At 38.1% G+C, this 20777-nt stretch overlaps 1 protein-coding gene across 14 annotated transcripts in view; it reads left to right on the plus strand.

The window, feature by feature from the left end:
• PTPRK (protein tyrosine phosphatase receptor type K) overlaps nt 1-20777 on the plus strand; it is a 377978-nt gene that overhangs the window by 66252 nt on the left and 290949 nt on the right. For all 14 annotated transcript variants that reach the window (XM_088161829.1, XM_088161832.1, XM_088161831.1 and 11 more), the window contains exon 2: nt 16622-16744. In XM_088161829.1, coding sequence (XP_088017955.1) covers nt 16622-16744 — 123 coding nt within the window. The remainder of the gene's footprint in view (nt 1-16621; nt 16745-20777) is intronic.

A 20777-nucleotide genomic window follows, 5' to 3' on the forward strand; every position in this document is an offset into this window, starting at 1 on the left:
ATTAGAAGGGAGGTAGCAAAATATTTCTGGTAATCAACTTTCAAATTTCATTACTGCTGCTGTTGATGTGTGTGTAAAAACCTAGCCACAGCAGTTTTTGGAAATGAAATTTCTTGCATTAGCCTGTGGCAGCTCTGGGTTGAAGCCTGTGCTCTGTGAGTTTGTTGCTCACCGTATCTGGATGCAGCTGTGCTCCACTCAGCTGTGATGCAGCTGGGTCCCAGGCTGCCTGTGTGCACCAAGGGCCTCTGGCCAGCACACAGGTGCTTTGGAAGCATCCTGAAGTAGCAAGGCTGAGTAAAACCTCATTTCTGTGTGGTTTCTTACCCTTTTCTAGTGAGTTGCCACTGACAAATTGTGACGTGACAAAGCTGGTAGTAAGAAAAAAAAAGTGATGTTTGATACCAAAACAGATCTGGGTACAATAAGTCAGATGAGCTTTCAATCTTTGTGACTGTTTTAGCAAATGCGTATTCAAAATGAGCAAATGGCAGAGCAGTGTGACTCAGCAGTGGCAGCTGGGGTAGGGATACCATCTGTAGTCTGAAATGACACTCAGAGTAGCGTGGAGTTGCATGACAGCTACATGTAAGGTAGGTGGGCCCAGACTGATATTCAGGCTGTGGAGTAGCAGCACTGAAGAGCAGATGTCCAGAGACTGAGGGATCCCTGGGTAGATCCAATATTGCTGCTGTGTAGGCTATTATTGTGGTTCTTGGGCTTAGAGGGAGGGTGCCGCATCCAATTTTATCAGGTGGCTATAGTAAGTCAGAGACCTACTGCGAGTGTTGCTGAAAGAGAACAGATGTGGATTGTTTTGTTAGAGCTCTTTTTTGGAAATGCTCTGCTGCTGACTCGCAAAAGCATTACTAGTGACGGAAAATATGCCAACTGCAGTAAGAGCACGCTGTAACCGCCAGTTTGCAGTTCCTGGTTCCCTCAGGATTAAAAAACTATTAACCATAGCAATCGAGACAGAAGTCATCAGCATAAATAACTACTGTATGGATTGAAGGGTAACGCAAATTAGAGCTTTCAAAATGTGGAGCGTTAGTCCTCATACCCACTCTTATGGTCTGTTCTGTTAAGCTGTTCTTGCAGAGATGGAAAACAGTTGCTGGTGTTGCAGAGTAGGAACAGGTCACCTAGGGATTATTCTGAATAGGTTTGTTAGTGGATTGTCTCAGTGTACCTTCTAAATTGCATCAGTCACCACTATTTTCTGCTATAAGTCTGCGAAATGGTGTGTGAAATTTAGGACCTCAGAACACAGCCAGTGCTAAAAATTAGCTCTGCCATATTGACTAGTCTGAGGTGGATTATTAGAGAATCTTGCAGCAAATTCTGAGTGGTGATTTAGTTCTACAAAATGTAACTCATATTTATATAACTGATCTGTGTCCTCCTGAAAATTAATTTTTAAATTTGTTGTTGTTGTTAGTTCAAGGGAGAGTGTTAAGAGAATGGAACTAGGCTTTTCTAGGTAGTATTATTCTCAGCTGAGCAATACAACCAATGTCAGAAACTGATTCACGGGAAGTTCCACCTGAAATTACTGTGTAGGTGCCCATGCCCTGGAACAGGGTGCACGGAGAGGCTGTGGATTCTCCTTCACTGGAGATATGCAAGAAGTGCCTGGACAGCATTCTGAATAATGTGCTCTAGGATGACCCTGCTTGAGCAGGGAGGTTGGATCCACTGTGGTCCCTTCCAATCTGACCCATTCTTTGATTTATTTTGATTTGAAGGTGATTGTTTCTGTCACCAGAAGGTGATAGTTCACTTCAGAGAGAGGGCTATGGACAAGGAAGATGCTGAGCTAATGGGATCAAAATGGTGTTGATATATCTCAACTTTTTCCTAATCCCTGCAGCATATCTCCCTTCCTAGATCAAAAAAATTAAGGCTGTCTCTAAGAGCTTGCAGCTGTAATGATGTGTTGGTGTCTGCCAAGTTAACTCTAACTGATACTAACTTGGGCTGGATGATGAGGAGTGTTTTCCATATAACTGATCTGTATAAAGAATAAGACAAAAGCGTCACGGTGTGTGGGCCACTAGTCACTACAGAGAAGGTGCTGACAATGTCTCTTCTCTCTCTTTTCTTTAGATAGTAAAGGATGTACTGGCCAAGTCAGTAATTTTCAATTCTCCTTGCTCTGTAGGTGGTATGAGATGCAAGCAGTGCAAGACTGCAGAATACTGTTGGCCTCTTGGTCTGGCTCTTGGCTTTGAGCTGCACTTGCACTTCATTCTTAACTTCAGGGATGGTATCAGGGCAGCTATAACTAAAATATCTTTTAAAAACTCTAAAAAGTTGCATTTTGTTAGCTGCCCACAACACTTGTGCCTTTGCCAGGTTGACCATTCTGACTCTTAAACAGATGTTGTTGGCAACTTAGATGAGTAGTATAGTAAGATCTCCCCTTCCCCACATTGGATACCTATGGGCAACTAAAAGGAGGAAACAACCAACCAAAGAGTTTGCTTGCCTAAGCCTCCATGCTTTCTCATCTCCCTCTAAACAGACCTGCCTTATTTCTTATTCTTGCATTGGAGTCTTGTAATCTTTTTTTTTTTTCTTTTGTGTTTATTTAACCCCTCATTCCCTCTTCCCCTCTAATCCTCTGTGTTGTTTTAGCTGTCTAAACCAGCGGAAAGCAAATCCAACAAAAGCAGTAGAGGAATAGGTTTCTGCCAGTTGCTGCCATGAGTTTTGTTGAGTTGCATTGGCTGGCTTTCTCTAAGTGGGGATAAACTGTGAAAGGTAACAAAAATAAAGTTGGTTCTTTGAAAATGGAGAGCGAGGAAGTGAGAGTGGAATGCAGCCAAAGTGATGGGCTTTAAAAAGAGTCTTTTCAACAGTGCTGGGAATAGATAAGTGTGGGAGAAGACTCATTTGTCAAGGGCAGAGAAGAGATGCCACAGTGATCAGGTTAAGGGGAGATGGAAGCTGGAAGAGAGTGTGTCTCAGAGAATTTTTTTAGTTATCCTTCAAAAATGGGGTATAACAGGAGTGAAGGACGTATGGAAGGAGTGAAGGATGTAGAGGCTTGAAAGAATATGTCAATGGTGAATGATGGTACCTGTAATACTTGAGAAAAGAAGTGCTGACCTGAGATCAAGTGTGGAGTGAAAGAGTCAAAGGGTGGTTGGAACTTGTGCTGCTCTTCTCTAAGATCGTCAGAAAGGCAGGCTGAGGTTCAGCTTAGACAGAAGGAGATCACTTTAGATCAGGGGTATGATGGAGTCAACCCCACAGAAAAAGGGTTTGCAAATGTATTTGTAGATGAGGACACCCAGAGATAAGATGCAAACCAAAAAACCTGGAGTCTTTCTTCCTTCAAAGTGTATGCAAGGAGAGGACAGAACCTCACCATGCTTGTGGGTGGTGTGGATTTGTACTTAAAACAGCCATTCACAATTTTCAGTACCTGTCACTTCTTTTTTCTTAACAAATTGTAGTATGAACAAAACATACCTGTTTTTCCACTGGCTTGTACTGTTTTGGGGCAGACTGTGATATGGCAAAAAATGAGGGAGGAAACTAGGTCACACTTTGAGGCTGTTTTATTGCAAATTGCATATATTCCTCTGGTACTAAAGAGTTTCATTTCAAAATCAGCAAAATTTTTGTTATGCTTGTTGCTTCATTCATTGCATCTAGATTATGTGTTGGCTATTAAGTATTGATTTTTATATTGCATTAAAATTTTTTATGCTTTTCTTGGGTTTTGGTATCCATGAAGTATTTTCTTCTGAATGTATTGCTCTACACTATGTTCTGTATTTTTAACATTTAAATGATAACTTGGTAGTACAGAGACAATTTTGAGCTTTCTTTAAGTTACAATAGAGAAAAATTAAGAAACAGAAGAATACAGCTTTTGTGGAGATGCTAGTGTTTTTATTGTAATTTTAATTAAAAAATATTTATTATTATTATATTTTTAAATTTAATTTAAATAAAAATATTTTAAAAATTTAAAATGTGATGACAATTGAGGCAAGCATTATGACACACATTGTCCACTGAAACAGTTCACATTTTTATCTCTGGCTTTAAAATACCAAAACAAACCCCAAATGTGGAGCTTTTCAAATATTTTCTCCTATGGCATTTTCATTTCGAGATGAGATACAGTAGGAATTTTAAAACTTGTACTTTTTAGCAGCTGCAGCCTTTCTTTCTCTTTTCCTAGAAAATTGCATGCTGTGTTAGGTAATGGCATACCAAAAAATGAATGCTTTGTCATATACACCTTTGTGAATATGCTACCAAAGGATAACTGAAAAGATATTGTGGAAACATGGGCATGTAATACTTGTACAAGTTCTAGCTGAATATGCAAATGCCTTGTCTAATTAGAAAAAAGAGAAATTAGTCCAAAAGTGAAGTGTGAGATTTCTTTTCCTTTTTTTTCCTTTCAAATGTTTTCTAAGCCTTTATTATTTCTATAATAACCCTTAGAAGATGGAAAAGTAGAATCATACAAGAATTCAGGATGTAGCTTATAATTTTGTAAAGAAATGTTCAGTATTCTTTTCTAAATTTCCTCCATTTTAACTCTTGAATTACCTTTTAGCTATTATTTAGCATCAAGCTGATGTTTTCCTGAAAATATTTAATTCAGCCTTAAAATCTAAAGACTGAGTGGCAACTTTATGCTCTGACTAATACTGGCAGTGTCTATCAGTGTCTACCAGGACAGTTTTCAACCACAGTTTTTCTTGCACTTCACTTCTGTGCAATGTGTTTCTCTCTTCTCCTTGCTGTGATTTTGGCAGTGTGCCTTTAGGACACGGGCAGATGATTTACTACAAAAGCCATGACTTCATTGCACAGTCTAAAGTAGGTTTTATCTAACTTTGAGGCTTTTAAAAAGCCAACCCAGTGAGAATGCTTCTCCATTGAAGAAGTGGAGAGATTAAATGCAACTTGTATCTGCTTGAAAAATACTATAATACAGGTAAATATTCTTGTAATAGTTAGTTTTATTGAGACTCAAGTGCAGATTTGCAGATAAAAACACAAGTTTAAAGTTCTTGAGCTCAATTCCCTGAGAAGCTATGCAAAAACATTCTTTGTTTGTTAAATTGTAGTATTTCTACTATTCTGATTGTAAATATTTCTTCCCTAAAATAATGATTTTTTGTTAGAAGTTTATCCACCTATTGCAATTTCCCTGTTGAGAGTTTTTTTAATTGCACAAGTGAAGCCAAGTTTGATGACACATCAGTAAATTTTGTCCAAAATGGTGTGATGATTTGTGCTGGTTGTTCATCAGAGGTCTTGCTGAGGATGAAATCTGATGAGAGGAGAGACATTGTATGCACAATTTATATTTCAAATCAGTTCAACAAAAGTGGCTACAAGACATAAAGGAAGAAAGTGAATCGTTAGCATAGTGTATGTTTCTCTGAGCGTGTTAAAGAGTTTTGCTGTCAGATTACTCTCTCCCAATGTAATATGCCTAAAATATTTTCCTCACAATTGGGAAATATTTTGATAAATCTTACTTTGCTGAAGAATGAAGTAACAACTAATACAAAAAGCAGTGTGTGAGAAATGAATCATCCATTTGACATTTATTTGATTCTGTAGGGCACCTGTAAAGGAAGACTCAGATTTGTAAGTCTAAAGAGGAAAGGTATAAGACAGAAGATAAAAGACAAATCTCTATTTCATTGTGTGTGCTGTTCTCAGCTTGTTTATTATGAAAAGTTTACATATAATTCTGGTTCTTATCTTAGATTTTCTGTGACACTTTAGTCCATCTTTAAGAATAACTTTGCAGAGGGCAATGTTATAATTATCTTTGTGATTGAATAAAAGATGTTCAAGGCAGTAAGGAAGTGCAGAGCTTCAAGCTGATACCAGGGAAATTATGAGGAATGGCTGAGAAAAGTTTAAGATAAGACATCATTTTAATAGGAGATTATGTAGGAGAAGACAGGAAAGGATAGGGTGCTCCATTTAACCTTGATTCTGGGAAGCTGATGGAACAGCTCATACTTGAAACCATTTCCAGATCTGTGAGAGACATCAGCAAATATTGCTGAGACATCAGTGAGGTTGTTGACACTGTCTTCCAAAGAGGGAGAGTCTCACTGACCACCAGGAAACACTTATAAACACTCATGGGATCGTCTTGTTGTTGTTCTTTGTCAGTTTGTTTTGGATTTGTTTGTTTGTTTTTCTATTTTTTTTTCTTTTAACTGTGTGGGTTACTGCACACTGGTGCAGGTTGCTTAGGGAAATTGTGCAATCTCCATCCTTGGGGATATTTTCTGGGCATGGTCTTAGGTAACTGCCTCTAGACGGCTCTGCTTGAGCAGATGGCCTACACGAGTCCCTTCCACACTCAACTGTCTTCTGATTTTGTAGATTGGGGCCCATTAAGTCTTGAATTTGTTATTTGTTGGTCTGTATCTCATTGGGTCTTTCAGTAAATTTGGAAGCTTGGCTGTTTGCCATGGGTGTAGTAACCTTTACTGCTTTCGAAACACAGTTACGCTGTTCTTCTTTCTATCCTTCCTTTCATCTTGTTGGATTCCATGACAAGGTATGTCTCATATTAAAGTACCTACCACTTTTCTTGCTACAAAATAAGAAATTAAAGCAGTATCTGCACTTCTGATACAAAAGGATTTGGCTTTTAGTTTGGCAGTGCTTGTGTGTGTGAAGGTATATTTTAAACTCACTATTGCTCATTGCCCCTCCTATTCATGTGCCCAAGTTTTGTGATTCACTGCTAGCTTAATTCTTCATGTACCTTGATGTTTCTCAAGAGATCTCTTCTGAGAGGGTCTCGTCATCCTCTTGAGACTCCAGATTTATGCGATGACCCAACTCTTCCATCATCTCTCCACTTTCTTGGACTTACCTCCTTCTGAGACTTCAGAAATTACCTTTTGTAACAGCTTCTGTCATTTTCAACATCAGAGCTCTTCTATTTCTTTGCATTTAATTTGATCATTCTTTTGCATGACCATTTATTATTTTATACGCAGTCTTATGTTCACCTCCCCTTAGGAAGTCCTAAGCTTTCATGTCGTCCACATTCATTTTGAGCTCTGTACCCCATCTGTCCCTTGAGCTCCTTTTAAACTTCAGTCTGCATAACTTATGTACTCTTCTCTCATTTACTCATTTGTCTGGCTTCTGCACTGATGCTGTGATAACTTGTGTTTGTTGTTCTCAAAGAGGAGACTTTTTTTTTTGTTGTTGAAGAGTTGCTCCTATTGTCTAGCTGGAAGCTTTTGCTCGCTTGTTGAATGAAGTTTTAATAACTAATAACAAGAGATGAGTTCTAGAACAAACTTTAAACAACTTGTATTTTCGCCTGTAACACTATTTTATGGCTAAACTGTCAAAGTTTTAATAGTATGGGTCCAGATGTTAAAAAGCAGTGCCATGGGAAGGGACCTGGGCATCCTGGTTGGCAGAAGGTTGTATGGCTCAGGAGGGCCAACCCAGTCCTGGGGTGCATCAGGCATGGCATGGCCAGCCAGGCAAGGGAGGGGATTGTCCTGCTGTGCTCTGAGCTGGGGCAGCCTCACCTCCAATGCTGGGGGCAGTTCTGGGCACCACAATATACAAAAGAGATTAAATTATTAGAGAACGTCCAAAGGAGGGCAACAAAGATGGTGAAGGGCCTTGAGGGGCAGCCATATGAGGAGCAGCTGAGGTCACTTGGTCTGTTCAGCCTGGAGAAAAGGAAACTGAGGGGAGACCTCGTTGTGGTCTTCAATGTCCTCATGAAGGGAAGAGGAAGGGCAGGCACTGATCTCTTGTCTGTGGTGACAGTGACAGGACCCAAGGGAATGGCCTGAAGCTGTGCCTGGGATTGTTTAGGTTGGATATTAGGAAAAGGGTGGTGCCCAGAGGGTGGTTGGGCACTGGAACAGGCTCCCCGGGAAAGTGATCACAGCACCAAGGCGGAGAGAGTTCAGGAGGTGTTTGGACAATGCTCTCAGGCACATGGTGTGAGTTTTGGGGATGGTGCTGTGCAGAGCCAGGTGTTGGGCTGGATGATCCTGACGGGTCCCTTCCAACTCGGCTTATTCAGTGATGTGTAGCTGTTAGGCCTGTTTTTGTCGTTGAGTTTGTGGCATGATTAGTAGAGCTAGAGATACAAGTTGATAGAAAATATTTCTTCCAAGTTCTTGTTTCAACTTTTTTTTTTTCCCTTGGAGAGTAAGTTACCAAATAACCTAGCACTCAATATAGAAAATTTTGTGATTTAATGTACCCTTTGTAGGGCTGTCTTCATTTAGCACTCCTCCTGAGTTTAATCTTGTTCTTATCCATTGCCTTTTAACAGCATATTGTGAGAATGTTTAGTAGAAATGCCAGAGATTGTGATATCTACACTAGATTTTCTATAGCTAAATACTAGCAGAGTCTTGGTAAAGGTGTTGTTTTCAGAAGCAGCAGCATTGTAAAACCATATATCTATTAAAAAGTCGAAGTGAATAGTTTATTTTTGGAACTCTCAATTGTGTTCTTGAAGTCAAAGAACTTGTTTGCTGGCGTTTTGCTATCGGTAAAGTTATGAAAATATTTCTTAATTTTAAGAACATGATTTCAACCCTCAATACTCCAATTTTTTATATTCAAATGATACAACTTCTTGTCACCAGTGCAATTGGTGCAGAAGTTTGCTCAGCATACTGCAGGAATATTGAAGCTTGCAGCTATGAGCTGAAATATGAAATGGCTTTGTTGTTCTGTGGATGTTTTAACTTAGATATTGACGAAAATATATATATCATTTCATGAAACTGTTAACTCTTCTCATGGTTTCATAAATATCTTGTGAACTGAAATGGAAATTGTCTTGGTAACTTCATGTGATCTGCATATGTAGGGTTGTTTGCTCTCCGCTGCCTTGCCCATGTCAAGGGAGGATGAAAAAGACCTTAGACAATTGTGACTTTTCACGGCTACCTGTTGTCACCTCTTCAGTAAAGAACAGAAGAACTCTACCTGGAAAACAAGAGGAAATTTAAAGACAATTTTGTTTAGATTAGGTTTTGCTTAGTTTGGAAACTGAAAGATAGCATAGCAGAGACTGCTTTCTTCTCCCCTTCGTCTCTTTCCTTTTTCCATCCTGTTCACTGCTAGTAAAGCATGGAAAAGGTTCCTTTTGGCAGTGAATGTGAAGCTTTTTGAAATTGGAGATGTACAAGCCTTTTCCAGGCTGGGTATAGAGAGTGAGAGAGGCTAATTTAATAGAAGAAATCTAATAAATGGCATGGGCAGGTAGACCACATCTAATTGTGAATCTTCATGCTCTTCCAGTATTTGAGGTTAGGATAAATGCTGGCATTAATAGTGATATCTTACTCTGAAGAGTACAGGAAAGGATGTCCACTTGAGGCTTCATGCATTCTCCATAACTTGCACCTAATAATTATCCAGTTCCTATCTTTCCATTCTAAAATTAGCTATTATTAAATTAGCTATTTATTAATAAAGAATATGGAAGACTGAAAATGAAAAGGAATATGCATAAATCAGCCTTGATTGAGAACTGTTTAGCATTTTGTCCCCTATTCTTCTCCTTGGTTATGGCACTACATAATGACTTGGAGGGTGGGATTGGTTTTAATTTCATAGTGATTTATAGTAAGTACTGATATAGGAGAGGTTTGTCCACTTCTTGTTAGAAAAATTTTTATTTGTAGAGATGTTTAGATTATTTGACTATTGTAACAATACCAACAAAAGCCCTACTACTAAAATGTAACAATGATATTTTAGGAATAATTTGCCGTTTTTCCTATTTTGCTGTTGATTTTTGCATTCTTGACACTTGGAGTTCCGTGCTGAAGTTTCTAAGCTAAGGGTGATTAAAACTTCCTGATATTTAGAATAAGTCTAGAAGAATTTTAAAAAATATTTTGAAGGTAGTCGAGTTTAGTTGTTTTTATTGCTATTACCTGAAATCAGTTGTTTTGTGTAATGAATTTTAGGACTACAAAATAAGATACCATTCTAAGGAAGATAAACATTCTTAGTATTTAGTATGACTTCTACCTGTAGTGGAGAATCTGTAATTCTCTTTAAGTGCAGCTCTTTTCATGGTTATTTTTTTAACACTAAATAGTGCCTCTGATCTACTGCCTTTTTAGATGGCATAGGTTAATTAAGGTTGTTTTAGTGTTATGTTTCAGTAGGTAATACTTAACATAAGCATTTTAACATAAGTCATTGAAATTTGTTCTCAAACTGCATTAACATCAATATAGTCTTAACAAGTGTCTGAATGCTTTGCAGTCAAGATGTTTTAAAATGCTCATAACAGAAATAATGTAGTGACTTTAGAAGATGAAAACATCCTGTGCTTCAAGGTGTACTATAACATAAACAGGTAAATTAATGTGGTAGGTGGGTGATTTTGAAAAGCAGAACTTGTGCCTGGATATACATGACTGAAAAAACACCCCCTATAGCACCTTTATCTTCAGCCTTTGAATTCACCACTCAGTGTGAGAAGGAAAAAAAATCACAGGACTTTTACCTGACATCACAGATCAACATAATTTTTTACTGGGTTCTTGCCATGGAGCTATCTACTTTGATAGATTTAGAGCTATTCATTATGCTTTTACAGCAGGTGGTGGAGAAAAATAAAAGCATGCTCTTGAATAAAAGGAGCAGATTGTTACAAGTAGTCATTTGAGCTGAATGAGAAAAGAGTATTTAATCCCTGATGTGACATGTTCATACATGGGAGTCCCAAAAGAAACCATTGGTAACTGACCCCTGTGCACACCAGGAGTTGTGCTGACAGAACTTTCTTGTGTGCCTCTAGTACAACTCTTCTCTCATGCTCTTGGTTTGTTTTTCTTTTTTCCTCCTGTATTGGTGATCTGCCTGTTCCTAGTGGATGAGTTTCCGGGCTGACAACCAGCTTCTTAAAATGGAGGAGCATGAACTTTAAGATATTACTGGCATGTTTTGTGTTTTGCATTAAAACCAGGTCAGATGCAAAAACAGATCTCAGAACTAAACTGTAAAGTTGGGTGCTTTCAACTGTCTTTCTACACATGCCATTCTGAGGCTGAAAAAAACCCTTTGTCATGTTGATAGGTTATAGAACTAAGAAATGGAGAACATTTCTAAAATCTAAATATTAAAAAGGGCATATAGATTTTTTTACATGCTATTAGGGAATAGTATCTTTTATCTAGAAGTCAGTAGATCTCCAGTGCACCGTCTCTATAATGCTATTTATAATAAATATGAGCTTTAAAAAAAATTATAAATTTAATTTAATGTTGTTGTGCAATTGAATGTTTCTATTCTAAATAGTAAAAATGACATAATCGCAAGGGAGTTCAGTGAGAACTTTGGAATTGTTAGATAAAGATCAGTTATTCAAATTCAGAATCAGTTATTCTTTTTGTCCTGAGCTGATGAGCTGGGAGTTCACAGCAAATTTGTAGTGGACATCCATTTGTCAGTTATTGACATGTGCTGCTTCTAGTCTTAAGCTTTTTTGTATGTTAACCTGGTGGAGAAAAGATCTGTTTAGCTCCTCTTTCCTGAGTTGTTATAAAAGGAGGTAGGATAAATCAAAGTCATAGGGCAATATCAGTACCAAGTGTTGCTGCTAAGGATTTATCATAATTAAAAAAAATAAGTATTTTATCTTTAAATGTAAATACATAAATAATTCAAAAAAGCTTTTTATAGGTATTTTGGGTTTGTGTGGCAAAGTTTTGGAGGCTGGGGGGTTAGAGGGGTGGCTTCTGTGAAGAATTGCCAGAAACTTCCCCTGTGTCTGATAGAGCCAATGCCAGGCTCTAAGAAAGACCCTGACAGAATCTGCCAGAGACAGTGGTAGTGCCTCTGGGATAAGAGATTTAAGGGGAAAAATTTTCTATGTGACAAAAGGTTTTTTTAGGATTTGATATTATTTTTCATTTCACTGCTCAGATTTGATTGGTAATAAATTGAGTGTGATTTGCCCGTGATGGTAATTGGTGAGTGACCCAAAGGTCTTTCAAAATATTTTTCTCTCCCCTGAGGAGGAGATTGATAGAGCACCTTTGGTGGGCACACAGTGTCCTGCCAGGGTCAATCTCCCACAAGAGATGATGTGCAAATCTTGGCTCTATGATTAAATCTTTATTAAATCTTCCTTAAATTTTGCTTAATTTGGGGGATTTTTATGATTAATTTCGAGATTAAATTTAGGTTAATCTTGATGACCTTGTTATTAAGCAGAGCTTTAATTTATTTTCTGAGAGTCCAGTGTGGGATATTAATCTTTCTTTTCATAATGAACATTTAAGATTCTTTATCTTTCATAAATGAAAATGGACATGTAGGCAGGAATTTTTTTGAGGCTAGTATGATTTATCACTTATCTTTCAGAAGGACGTTGAAGGGGAGTGTGTAAATTCTTGGTATGTTTAAGCTGAAGTTGATAACCTAGTGAAGCTTATGAGAAAAGATAATGGATACAGTGAACTGTTGTTTTGCTGGGTTTCCATGAAATGTAGATGTTTCCCAAATACTTCACAAGCAATTGAACAAATTTGATTGATCCAAAATACAATTAGTAGTTTGATAAAATAATCATGGCACTTAGAATTCTGTCTTCTTAGTTTTCTATTCCAGCTGTTGGTGGGGTGTTTGTTTCTGATGGACTGCCCACTTTTTTCTTTTTTTTTTGTCTTTGATTGTTGAGGGTGACTTGATGGCTGCTGCCACCACTGCAGGTGTGGCAGCTCGTGGCTCTGGTTGATGCTGTCACATCCAGCTCTTCTGGGCTGTGTATGTAGTGTCGTTTGAAAGGAGGAGATGCTACTGACTGTCTTGAACCCCAGTCCTTTGGGCCTCATCAGGTTGCTGAGGTCACACCACTCTGGTGTATTACTCTTGATTACTGCTGCTGCTGCTGTCATTTCTTTCAGAAGCATGATAGTAGAAATCTAAGGTGAATGTGGATTTAGGTACTGCAAAATCCAAAAGCATTTGAATGTCAGCACTGTGCTTCTAGCCCAGACATTGAGCAGATGTATAAATCACTGTGGCAGGATGTGTGTTTCAGTAGGTAAGGACAAATTCCAGTGGTGGGGTACTATTGAAGAAAGATTTTCAATTATATGTCAGCAGTGGCTAAAGGAATGTGGTGGTGATAGGTAACGGGACAGTGGTTATACTGAACTACTGTTTTATTGAGTTTTGGGGAAAATTATAAATGGCTTAGACGGAGATTTCTGGCTTGTCATTTGCAGCATATTAGCAGACTGTTGCCAAAATGTTAGGCAATAAACATGAATGGGTACTTGAGTTCAGCTGCTGAACTTCATTGGAAGGCAGTGAATGTTCATCAAGCTGATCCATTACCTTCCCTGAGCAATGCTATTACATTCATTGTGGACAGTCGGCCAGCAGATAAATTAGGGTGCTATTAAGTTCTGACTTACTGTGTACTTTTGTCAGATGTGGTTTTATGTTTGCATGGTTTAAGATTTTGTTTAAAATGTAGACAATTTTGAACAAATGGGTGGGGAAAAAAATATATCACTGCAGGTTTCACACATCCACCACCTCTTCTCCTTGTGTTTTCCCTACAGGATGTTGCACTAGGTTTGTCTCTTACTGCCTGGAGTTATTGAAATAGCATGCAGGCAATTGACTGTTAAAACAGAGAAGGAGAGGCCTGAATTTGCTCATATTTTAAGTCTTAAGGATAGTCTGTGAGGGGTTTGAGATGCTTGGCCTATCTTGTGTTGTACTAGATAAAACACTGCAGCATTGGTTGTAGTGCTGCCTTGTATTGGTTGTTTGCCTGCCTGGAAATATCTCCGTATGTTGGTAAGAGGAAAGGTGGCAGTGTGCTCCGTGAGAGGAAGCCCTTGGTTCAAGCAGTTGTTACAGGGTTGATTTTGTTGTGGGTTGATAATCTGTCCTGATAAACTTTACTCATGTGCACATGGTAAATACACACTTGCTTGTTCTGCGGGTGCAGCCATGATGTGCACACAAGGAGGTTGGGATTGCTTGCTGTGTATTAACAGGCCCGTTGTTATTGCTAATCAGAACTCTGATAACTAAAATTAATAGTGGGTACGAAGACAAGCAATTAAGGACATTCGTCTTCCAAATGAGTCTAAAAGATTCATTGGTAGTTTAAATTTATATACTGAGGGCACTTAAACCATTAAAAAGGGTAATGGGTGCCCTGCAGGCATGTGCTTCAAAGCCATATGTCATTTCGGTGCTAGGACAGCAGACTGATAACTTCCCTTTAAGGGAAACTGCTATTCATTTATCAATAAAATGTTGAAGGAAATGTACATTTTTTTTTTTGCTGCAGAGTGAGCATAGAAGTGTAATGTAAGTTAAATCAAAATTCAAGATTTATGTTCTAAGTCTTTTTGGCTTTATCATAATAGATGTTAATTAGAAAAGTCTCTCACTGGTAACAGAGGGCATTGGAGTTGAGGCATTGAAAAGTATAAATATTTCTCAGACACACATTCTTTTCTTGTGCCTTGCAGACTTTGACAGTGACACTGATGTAGTAACCAACTTAGTACAGGGAATAAAATACTGTGGTGTTTTTTTCGCTGCTGTTGATGCTCTGCTTTTGTTGTCACAGGGTGATGTTTGAGCAAGTGTCATTAATACAGAGATAAGAAATTTACAGCATAAGAAGTTTTAAGGGTTTGTGGTACTAGGGTTTAGAACAAATTTTTCTTCAGTGTAGAATTTTCTTTCTGTCTTGGCATTGTCCTTGCCAGCTGAAATATTGGTTAACAGGTACTTCGGGGAGTGCCTGGGTAGGTGCTCTGCAATGGTTTTTGGTGATGCAGGATTATCTAAAATTTTGTTTTGTCATTCATTCAAAATGACAAATACTTTTGCAGATTTGTGGGAACTACTTGAGTTATCCCAAATTGAAGATGCTACTCTTGGGGTGGGACACTGTAGATTTGCTTATGGAATTTCATGAAAAGAACTTTCTCTTCCCTAGATATGAAATCTGTGCAAATTCTCTATCTGTGTGGTACTTGAATATGCTGTTTTAGTGGGTTAAAAACATATTCGTTCTCAGTTTGGTGACATACATGCACATTCTTCCTTCGCTTTTTCTCTGGCCTTTCTGAGTTCCACACCATGTATGTCTTGTACAGAGAGCAGGAATGAGCACAGGCTGTAGCTGTTGCTGATCTTCAATCTCCCCTTTTCCACCTCCAGCCCATTCACCTCCTAAGTGCAGCGTGAGCTGGTGAGACCCTGGCAGGCCTGGAAGGGTGTTGGCTCTTTGTGCTGTGGTGGTGACTCATCATAGGGCAACACTGGAATATTGTAATAAGGGGTTATTGTTTGTTCTTGCAGTACTTGTCCCATATTTTTGTATTTAAAAAGACAGACAACAAAGTCAATACAAGTTCCCCTGTTGTTCTAGCAGTGTCTTAACAAAGGTAACTTTTGTTGTGACGAGCATTGTTATTTGGATTGATGTGCCCGAATTACTGAGGACAGGACAGGGAGAAGACGATGCAAGAAATCTCCCCTGACTTTCAAAATTTGTCTGTAGTCTAATTCTTGGGTTCTTATATAACTTTTCTGGATTAAAAAACGCCACCTAAATAATGATGAATGCACTGTGTTTGCTCTTTCTGTCTCTCCTGCTATTGCCTTTTGTTTTTGAGTAGGAGGAGCAAGCTCTAGGGCTGTGTGCCATGCATAGAGATAGCTGCTGCAGAATTGTATGCATGACATCTGTATTTTCTTGCCTTTTGGCTCTGCTTTTTCTTTGACCAGGCTCTTTTGATTCCTTTGTTTCTTCCTTCTCAAACCTTCATCTTTTTCTGTGATTGTCATGCTTTCTTCTCTCTTTTCCCAGCCTACTTAATGGTCTTGAGTTAAGAATGGAATAAAAAACTTAGTGAATGAGACAGGGCAGACGTTAGTGTGCTACATGGGAATTCTGTCTTTTTTTCTTTTTTCCTCCCATCATTTACATTCCTTCCATTCTTCTTTCTCTCTGTCATTTCTCACAACTTTTGTTATAATGTTTTCTTATCTGTTGTTTGTGTAACCCTGAAAAAAATGCCTTGCTATGTTATGCTAGACTGATTTAGTAAATCAAGATTACCCAATTAATTCTGTAGCAATTATTTAATTTCTAAGTAATTTTAATTAATTTTTCTGACTGTTTTGGGCACAGTATTTACCCTTGTTGTCAGTGTTTGGACTGCTTATGCTTCCAATGCATCAGAGTTCTTGATTTTCATCTTTGAGCTTGGTCTATTTTCAGTTTCCCCTGTGGTTTAGATAGCATGTTGCTTTTTGTCACACAGACCCTGAGATAGGTTTCACTTGAATTGGTGACTTCAGGCTATGATTTGCTCTGACAGAAGGTGCTCTTGAGGGTAATTGGTTGTGTGGAGTAGTGATGTTTTTACCAAAGAGGGGAACACTGGTGGGTGAGTGATTTGCAGGTTTTAGTTTTGTAAATGCAAGCCTTTGAACTGTGGTATAGGGCTGTGTGGGCACTGCAGTTGTGATGGGCCCCAGAGAAACACCCCTGCTTGACTCTTGGAAGATCTCTGTTTTTAAATATACTAATAACAAGTTTCTTCTCTAGGAGGATGCACGTTTGATGATGGTCCTGGGCCCTGTGACTACCACCAAGACCTGTACGATGATTTTGACTGGGTCCATGTCAGCGCTCAAGAGCCTCACTATTTGCCACCTGAAATGCCTCAAGGTGAGAAACCTCACAGATACTGAAGGATAAGTTTCTTTATAAACTTGGAGGCTCACTGAATATGTCCTCAAGGCCATGGTCTGAGATCTCCACTTTAGCCTTGGTAATGGAGGTAATAAAAAGGAGCAAAAAAAAAAAATATATTTATTAACGCATGGTAACTGAGAAGCCTTCTTAGACCAAATACCCCTTTAAAGCTGGGGTGAAGCATAGGGAAGGGAGAAAGGAAGCCATAATTTCCTCTTTATTCTGTGTGGAATTGCTGTTGATTTGAAGTCAAAATCTGTATTTTGTATGACAGCCAATGTATCAATTCAATTATTCAGGTAGGCACTAGAAGAAATGGTGAAAAAAGGGATACATGCAAAAACCTGATACACTGATTCCTTCTTTCCCCTCCCCCCCCAACCTCCTATCGTCTGAAGGTAATCAGAAAAGCTTTGATTTATGGAAATATTGCTGTTGTTAATTACTATTTAGGACAGGTAATGAATAACTGAAGAGGCACAGCCTACATGACCTTGCCTGCTCACCTTTGATGAACAGCTTAATCGGCGCTTCCCAGACAGCATGATATGCTGAGAGAATGAAAGCATTTGAAATTCAGCTACATTTTCCAATTAATAATACATTAAGTAATTAATCATGCAGAGGAGGAAAAAAGGTCATGGCTATTTTATTTGTATCTAAAAGGTTTTGTGAAGTGAGGTATGTGTGGAGAAGGAGTGGGAAATGTTGCCACACAGAACCTCACCTCTGCACCATTCCTTCCTCTGCTTTTTGTGCACTGTTGCAAATTAGGTGGTTCACCTATATAATTTTACTTCTTGACTGATACCTAGCTGGGTTCCCCCTGCTTCGGAGTCACTGATAACGAGGTGTTACCTTACCCAATAACGTTAAAAATAGGTTAATTAAGCAAGACCCACACTTTATTTAATGGACTTTTTGGTGCTTCAGTTCTGCATAAGGAAGAATAAATTTAAAGCCTGAAATGTCAACATTTGTAATGGCCTTATATTTAAACAAGTTCAAAGCAAGGCAGAAATTAGTAACTATTCAGTTTGAATTTTTCAGAATGTACATTTTTTTATAAAGGCTGGAGGTATCTTAATTGTGATGGAAACACCGTTTTGGGAAAAATTTGGTATTCTCAGACCTTTGGCACACCTTGTGTAGGAAGAAGAACAATTTGAGGAATTGCATTTGGAATTAATATAAATTACAAGATAGCTTCTTGTTTATCCCAAATTGCATACCTCTCATCCTTAGGCAGTTTTCAGAGTTAAATGATACAGGGCTCTCTGGCATGTCATTTCTGTTCAGTTCTGCTATAGACTAGTTTTTCTCTGATCGTAGCACATGGATTCTTTCAGAGGAAATTTTTTTTTTTTTTTTTTTTTTTTTTTGCATCTGTATGTGAAATTGTGGCTGCTCAATAAAATCTATCAGAATAAAGGCATTTTTCAGAGATAGTCCAAAAGAGATAGAGAAGAAGCACTGGTTATTATTTTTTTCTTCCCTTGGTTAGAATGCTAGACTTCTTGTATCAAGCTTGATGTTTGGTGACTGAGATGTGGACTAAAACTAAGCTTCAAATCTGTTCTGATCTGATGAGCTTCCCCTTAAGAAGTTCAGAGTCTTCGGATTCTGAAGATGCATGCCATACCTAAATATTCAAGTTAATTTGTGTTTGAAATAGCATGATTTTAAATTAAGTCTAAAAAGGTAACATGGTTCTAGAATGAGTGCCAAATTCTTCTGGTGGATCTGCAGGAAATGGAACAGCAAGAGGTTCAAGCAGAGGGGAAATAACTGTGTGCAGTGTTTTAACATTGGTGACCCTGATTACTGTTGGAACTGTAGGTATGAAAGCATTCTACTGCTCATGAATAAGTTACCCAAGTAGAATAAGATGTGGTAATGAAAGTAAAGATCAAGTTAAACTCCAGTTTTCACTTTGAAAAATGCACTGCTGTATAACCTGTAGAAGAATCTAGGAATCTCTTAGAGACCACTTTTTCCTGTTGTGTTGGTGACAGACAGCAGACAAGGGAAGGAGTAACCAGGAAAACTAAGCAGCAAAGAAACTGGAGTCATAGAGTAGGGGCTGTTCTCTTTCCGTCTCTTCTCAGGTGCTATAATCCTTCAGCTAGGCATAAGACTCCTATCAACACCTCCTCTACATGGACATGTCTTTTGTAGTGTTTGGAGCCCTTGTCTTTTACATCTCTTTGGAATACAATAACATGGAGGCTCCAGGTGTAGACTTGTCTTGGGAGGAGCATTGTTTTACCACTGTGGTAAGAAAACAATACCCTTACAGTGAGTATGCAGCTTTCAGGGCTCTAACTCCACCACATTCACAGAGAATCATTGCAGTTATAGAGGATTATATTCATTTTTCAAATGACAATTTTCAGTCTTCAGTACCTTCAGAAAGACTTATTAAAACAAACCCCAAACAACCAAATTCCCTAAAATAGATTGCAAGAGAGAATAGGGCATGTAAAAAAAATAGCAAAAGGGGAAAAAACTGACTGTCGCTAATGTTATGTCAAGTGCTAAATTGACAAGTTCCAGTGTTTTACTTTTGATTCAAAGGGGGTGGTAGTTTAAATCAATGTTGTGCTTTGGAGAGTGAGATGAATCATAGGAAATTTCAGATCTAATGGCACGTGTTTCAGAGTGCTATGAAAATATGAAAACTTCTCCTAATGGAAAGTGTTATACTAGTGTAGCAATAGTAAATGTTATTGGTAAAGCAAATGTAATTACCTGTAATTAAAAATCTGAAATAATGCAACTTTAGATTTTTTTTTATATTGACCTACATTGTATTTCTCAAACTGTGAGCAGAGGCAAAAGCCACTTATCTTCTTTTATGGGAAAAATAAATGCAGTACATAATGATTAATTTCAAAATAAAGTGAACACCTAAAGCTGGTGCTTGACTACAGCTTTAAATACCAACTTGCAAATTGTCCGAACTGCATCGTACATGATAAAATCTTTGGATTACTTACTAAGACCTGGGAAAACACCTGATTTCCAATATTAGCCTTCTGAGAGAACATGAAAGTGTCTGTGCTAGATCAAGCTAAAGATCTGCTGATTTTGAGTGTAGCCATTAACAGTTGCCTGAGCAAGAAGTTGTGACAACGAAGTGCTGATCTGTGCCCTGACAGCTCTCCTACTTTCCAGCTGTTTGGCACATAGGAATGTTCTCAACTAGAAAGAGTCTTTAGTAGTGATATTCTCAAGGAGTCTATGGTTTTGCCCTGTCAATCTTGTCTTACTGTGTGGGGGCTCCTTGAAGGCTTCTATTATCTGCTATGGGCTAAAACAGAGTGCTGTGTTTTGATATGGAACATGGGGAAATGCAGCTCTTCTTCCTTTTTTTGGACTTGCACATGGCTTCTCTTTCAAACATATTGATCTTACGTACAGGAAGTGTGCAAAGGTGAGTACTAATGGTCTCCTCCCACCATTCAGGTTTTTTTAAATACCTCTTAAATAAAATACAGACTTTTCTCTGGACCATCATTGTAGATCAAATAGTCCAAGGCTACTGAAATGTTCTGTGCATGGAAATGGTTCTGCAACTGTACATTTTCATTTTGTGGGAGGCAGAGCTGGTAAAACAAGTGTTGTATTTTTGTAGACATGGTGACAAAAAATGAAGTCCAAATATTTACCTCGCTTTATCTGTCTAAAGAAAAGCATCTTCTAGATGTTCAAACAAACCTTTTAGAATATGTATTATATTTTCATGTGTGTTATTTTTATACATTATGCTATACAAGAGAAATTGGAGAATGCTCTTAATCTGATATCCAATTTTGTCTATGGATATTTTCTTTTTATTTTAGGACATTTTTAATTGTGTGAGGACAACTTAATTTTGCAGAAGACAGAGTAAATAATAGTGCTTTCTTATGCCACTGGATATGTGCAAAGGGGGATTTTATCTATATTAGAAATACATTTACTGATGGTCTTAACCCTAAATAGAGAAGATAGTTTATTTACC

Source organism: Sturnus vulgaris, chromosome 3, assembly GCF_052056855.1.
Source record: "Sturnus vulgaris isolate bStuVul1 chromosome 3, bStuVul1.hap1, whole genome shotgun sequence".
NCBI lineage: Eukaryota > Metazoa > Chordata > Aves > Passeriformes > Sturnidae > Sturnus > Sturnus vulgaris.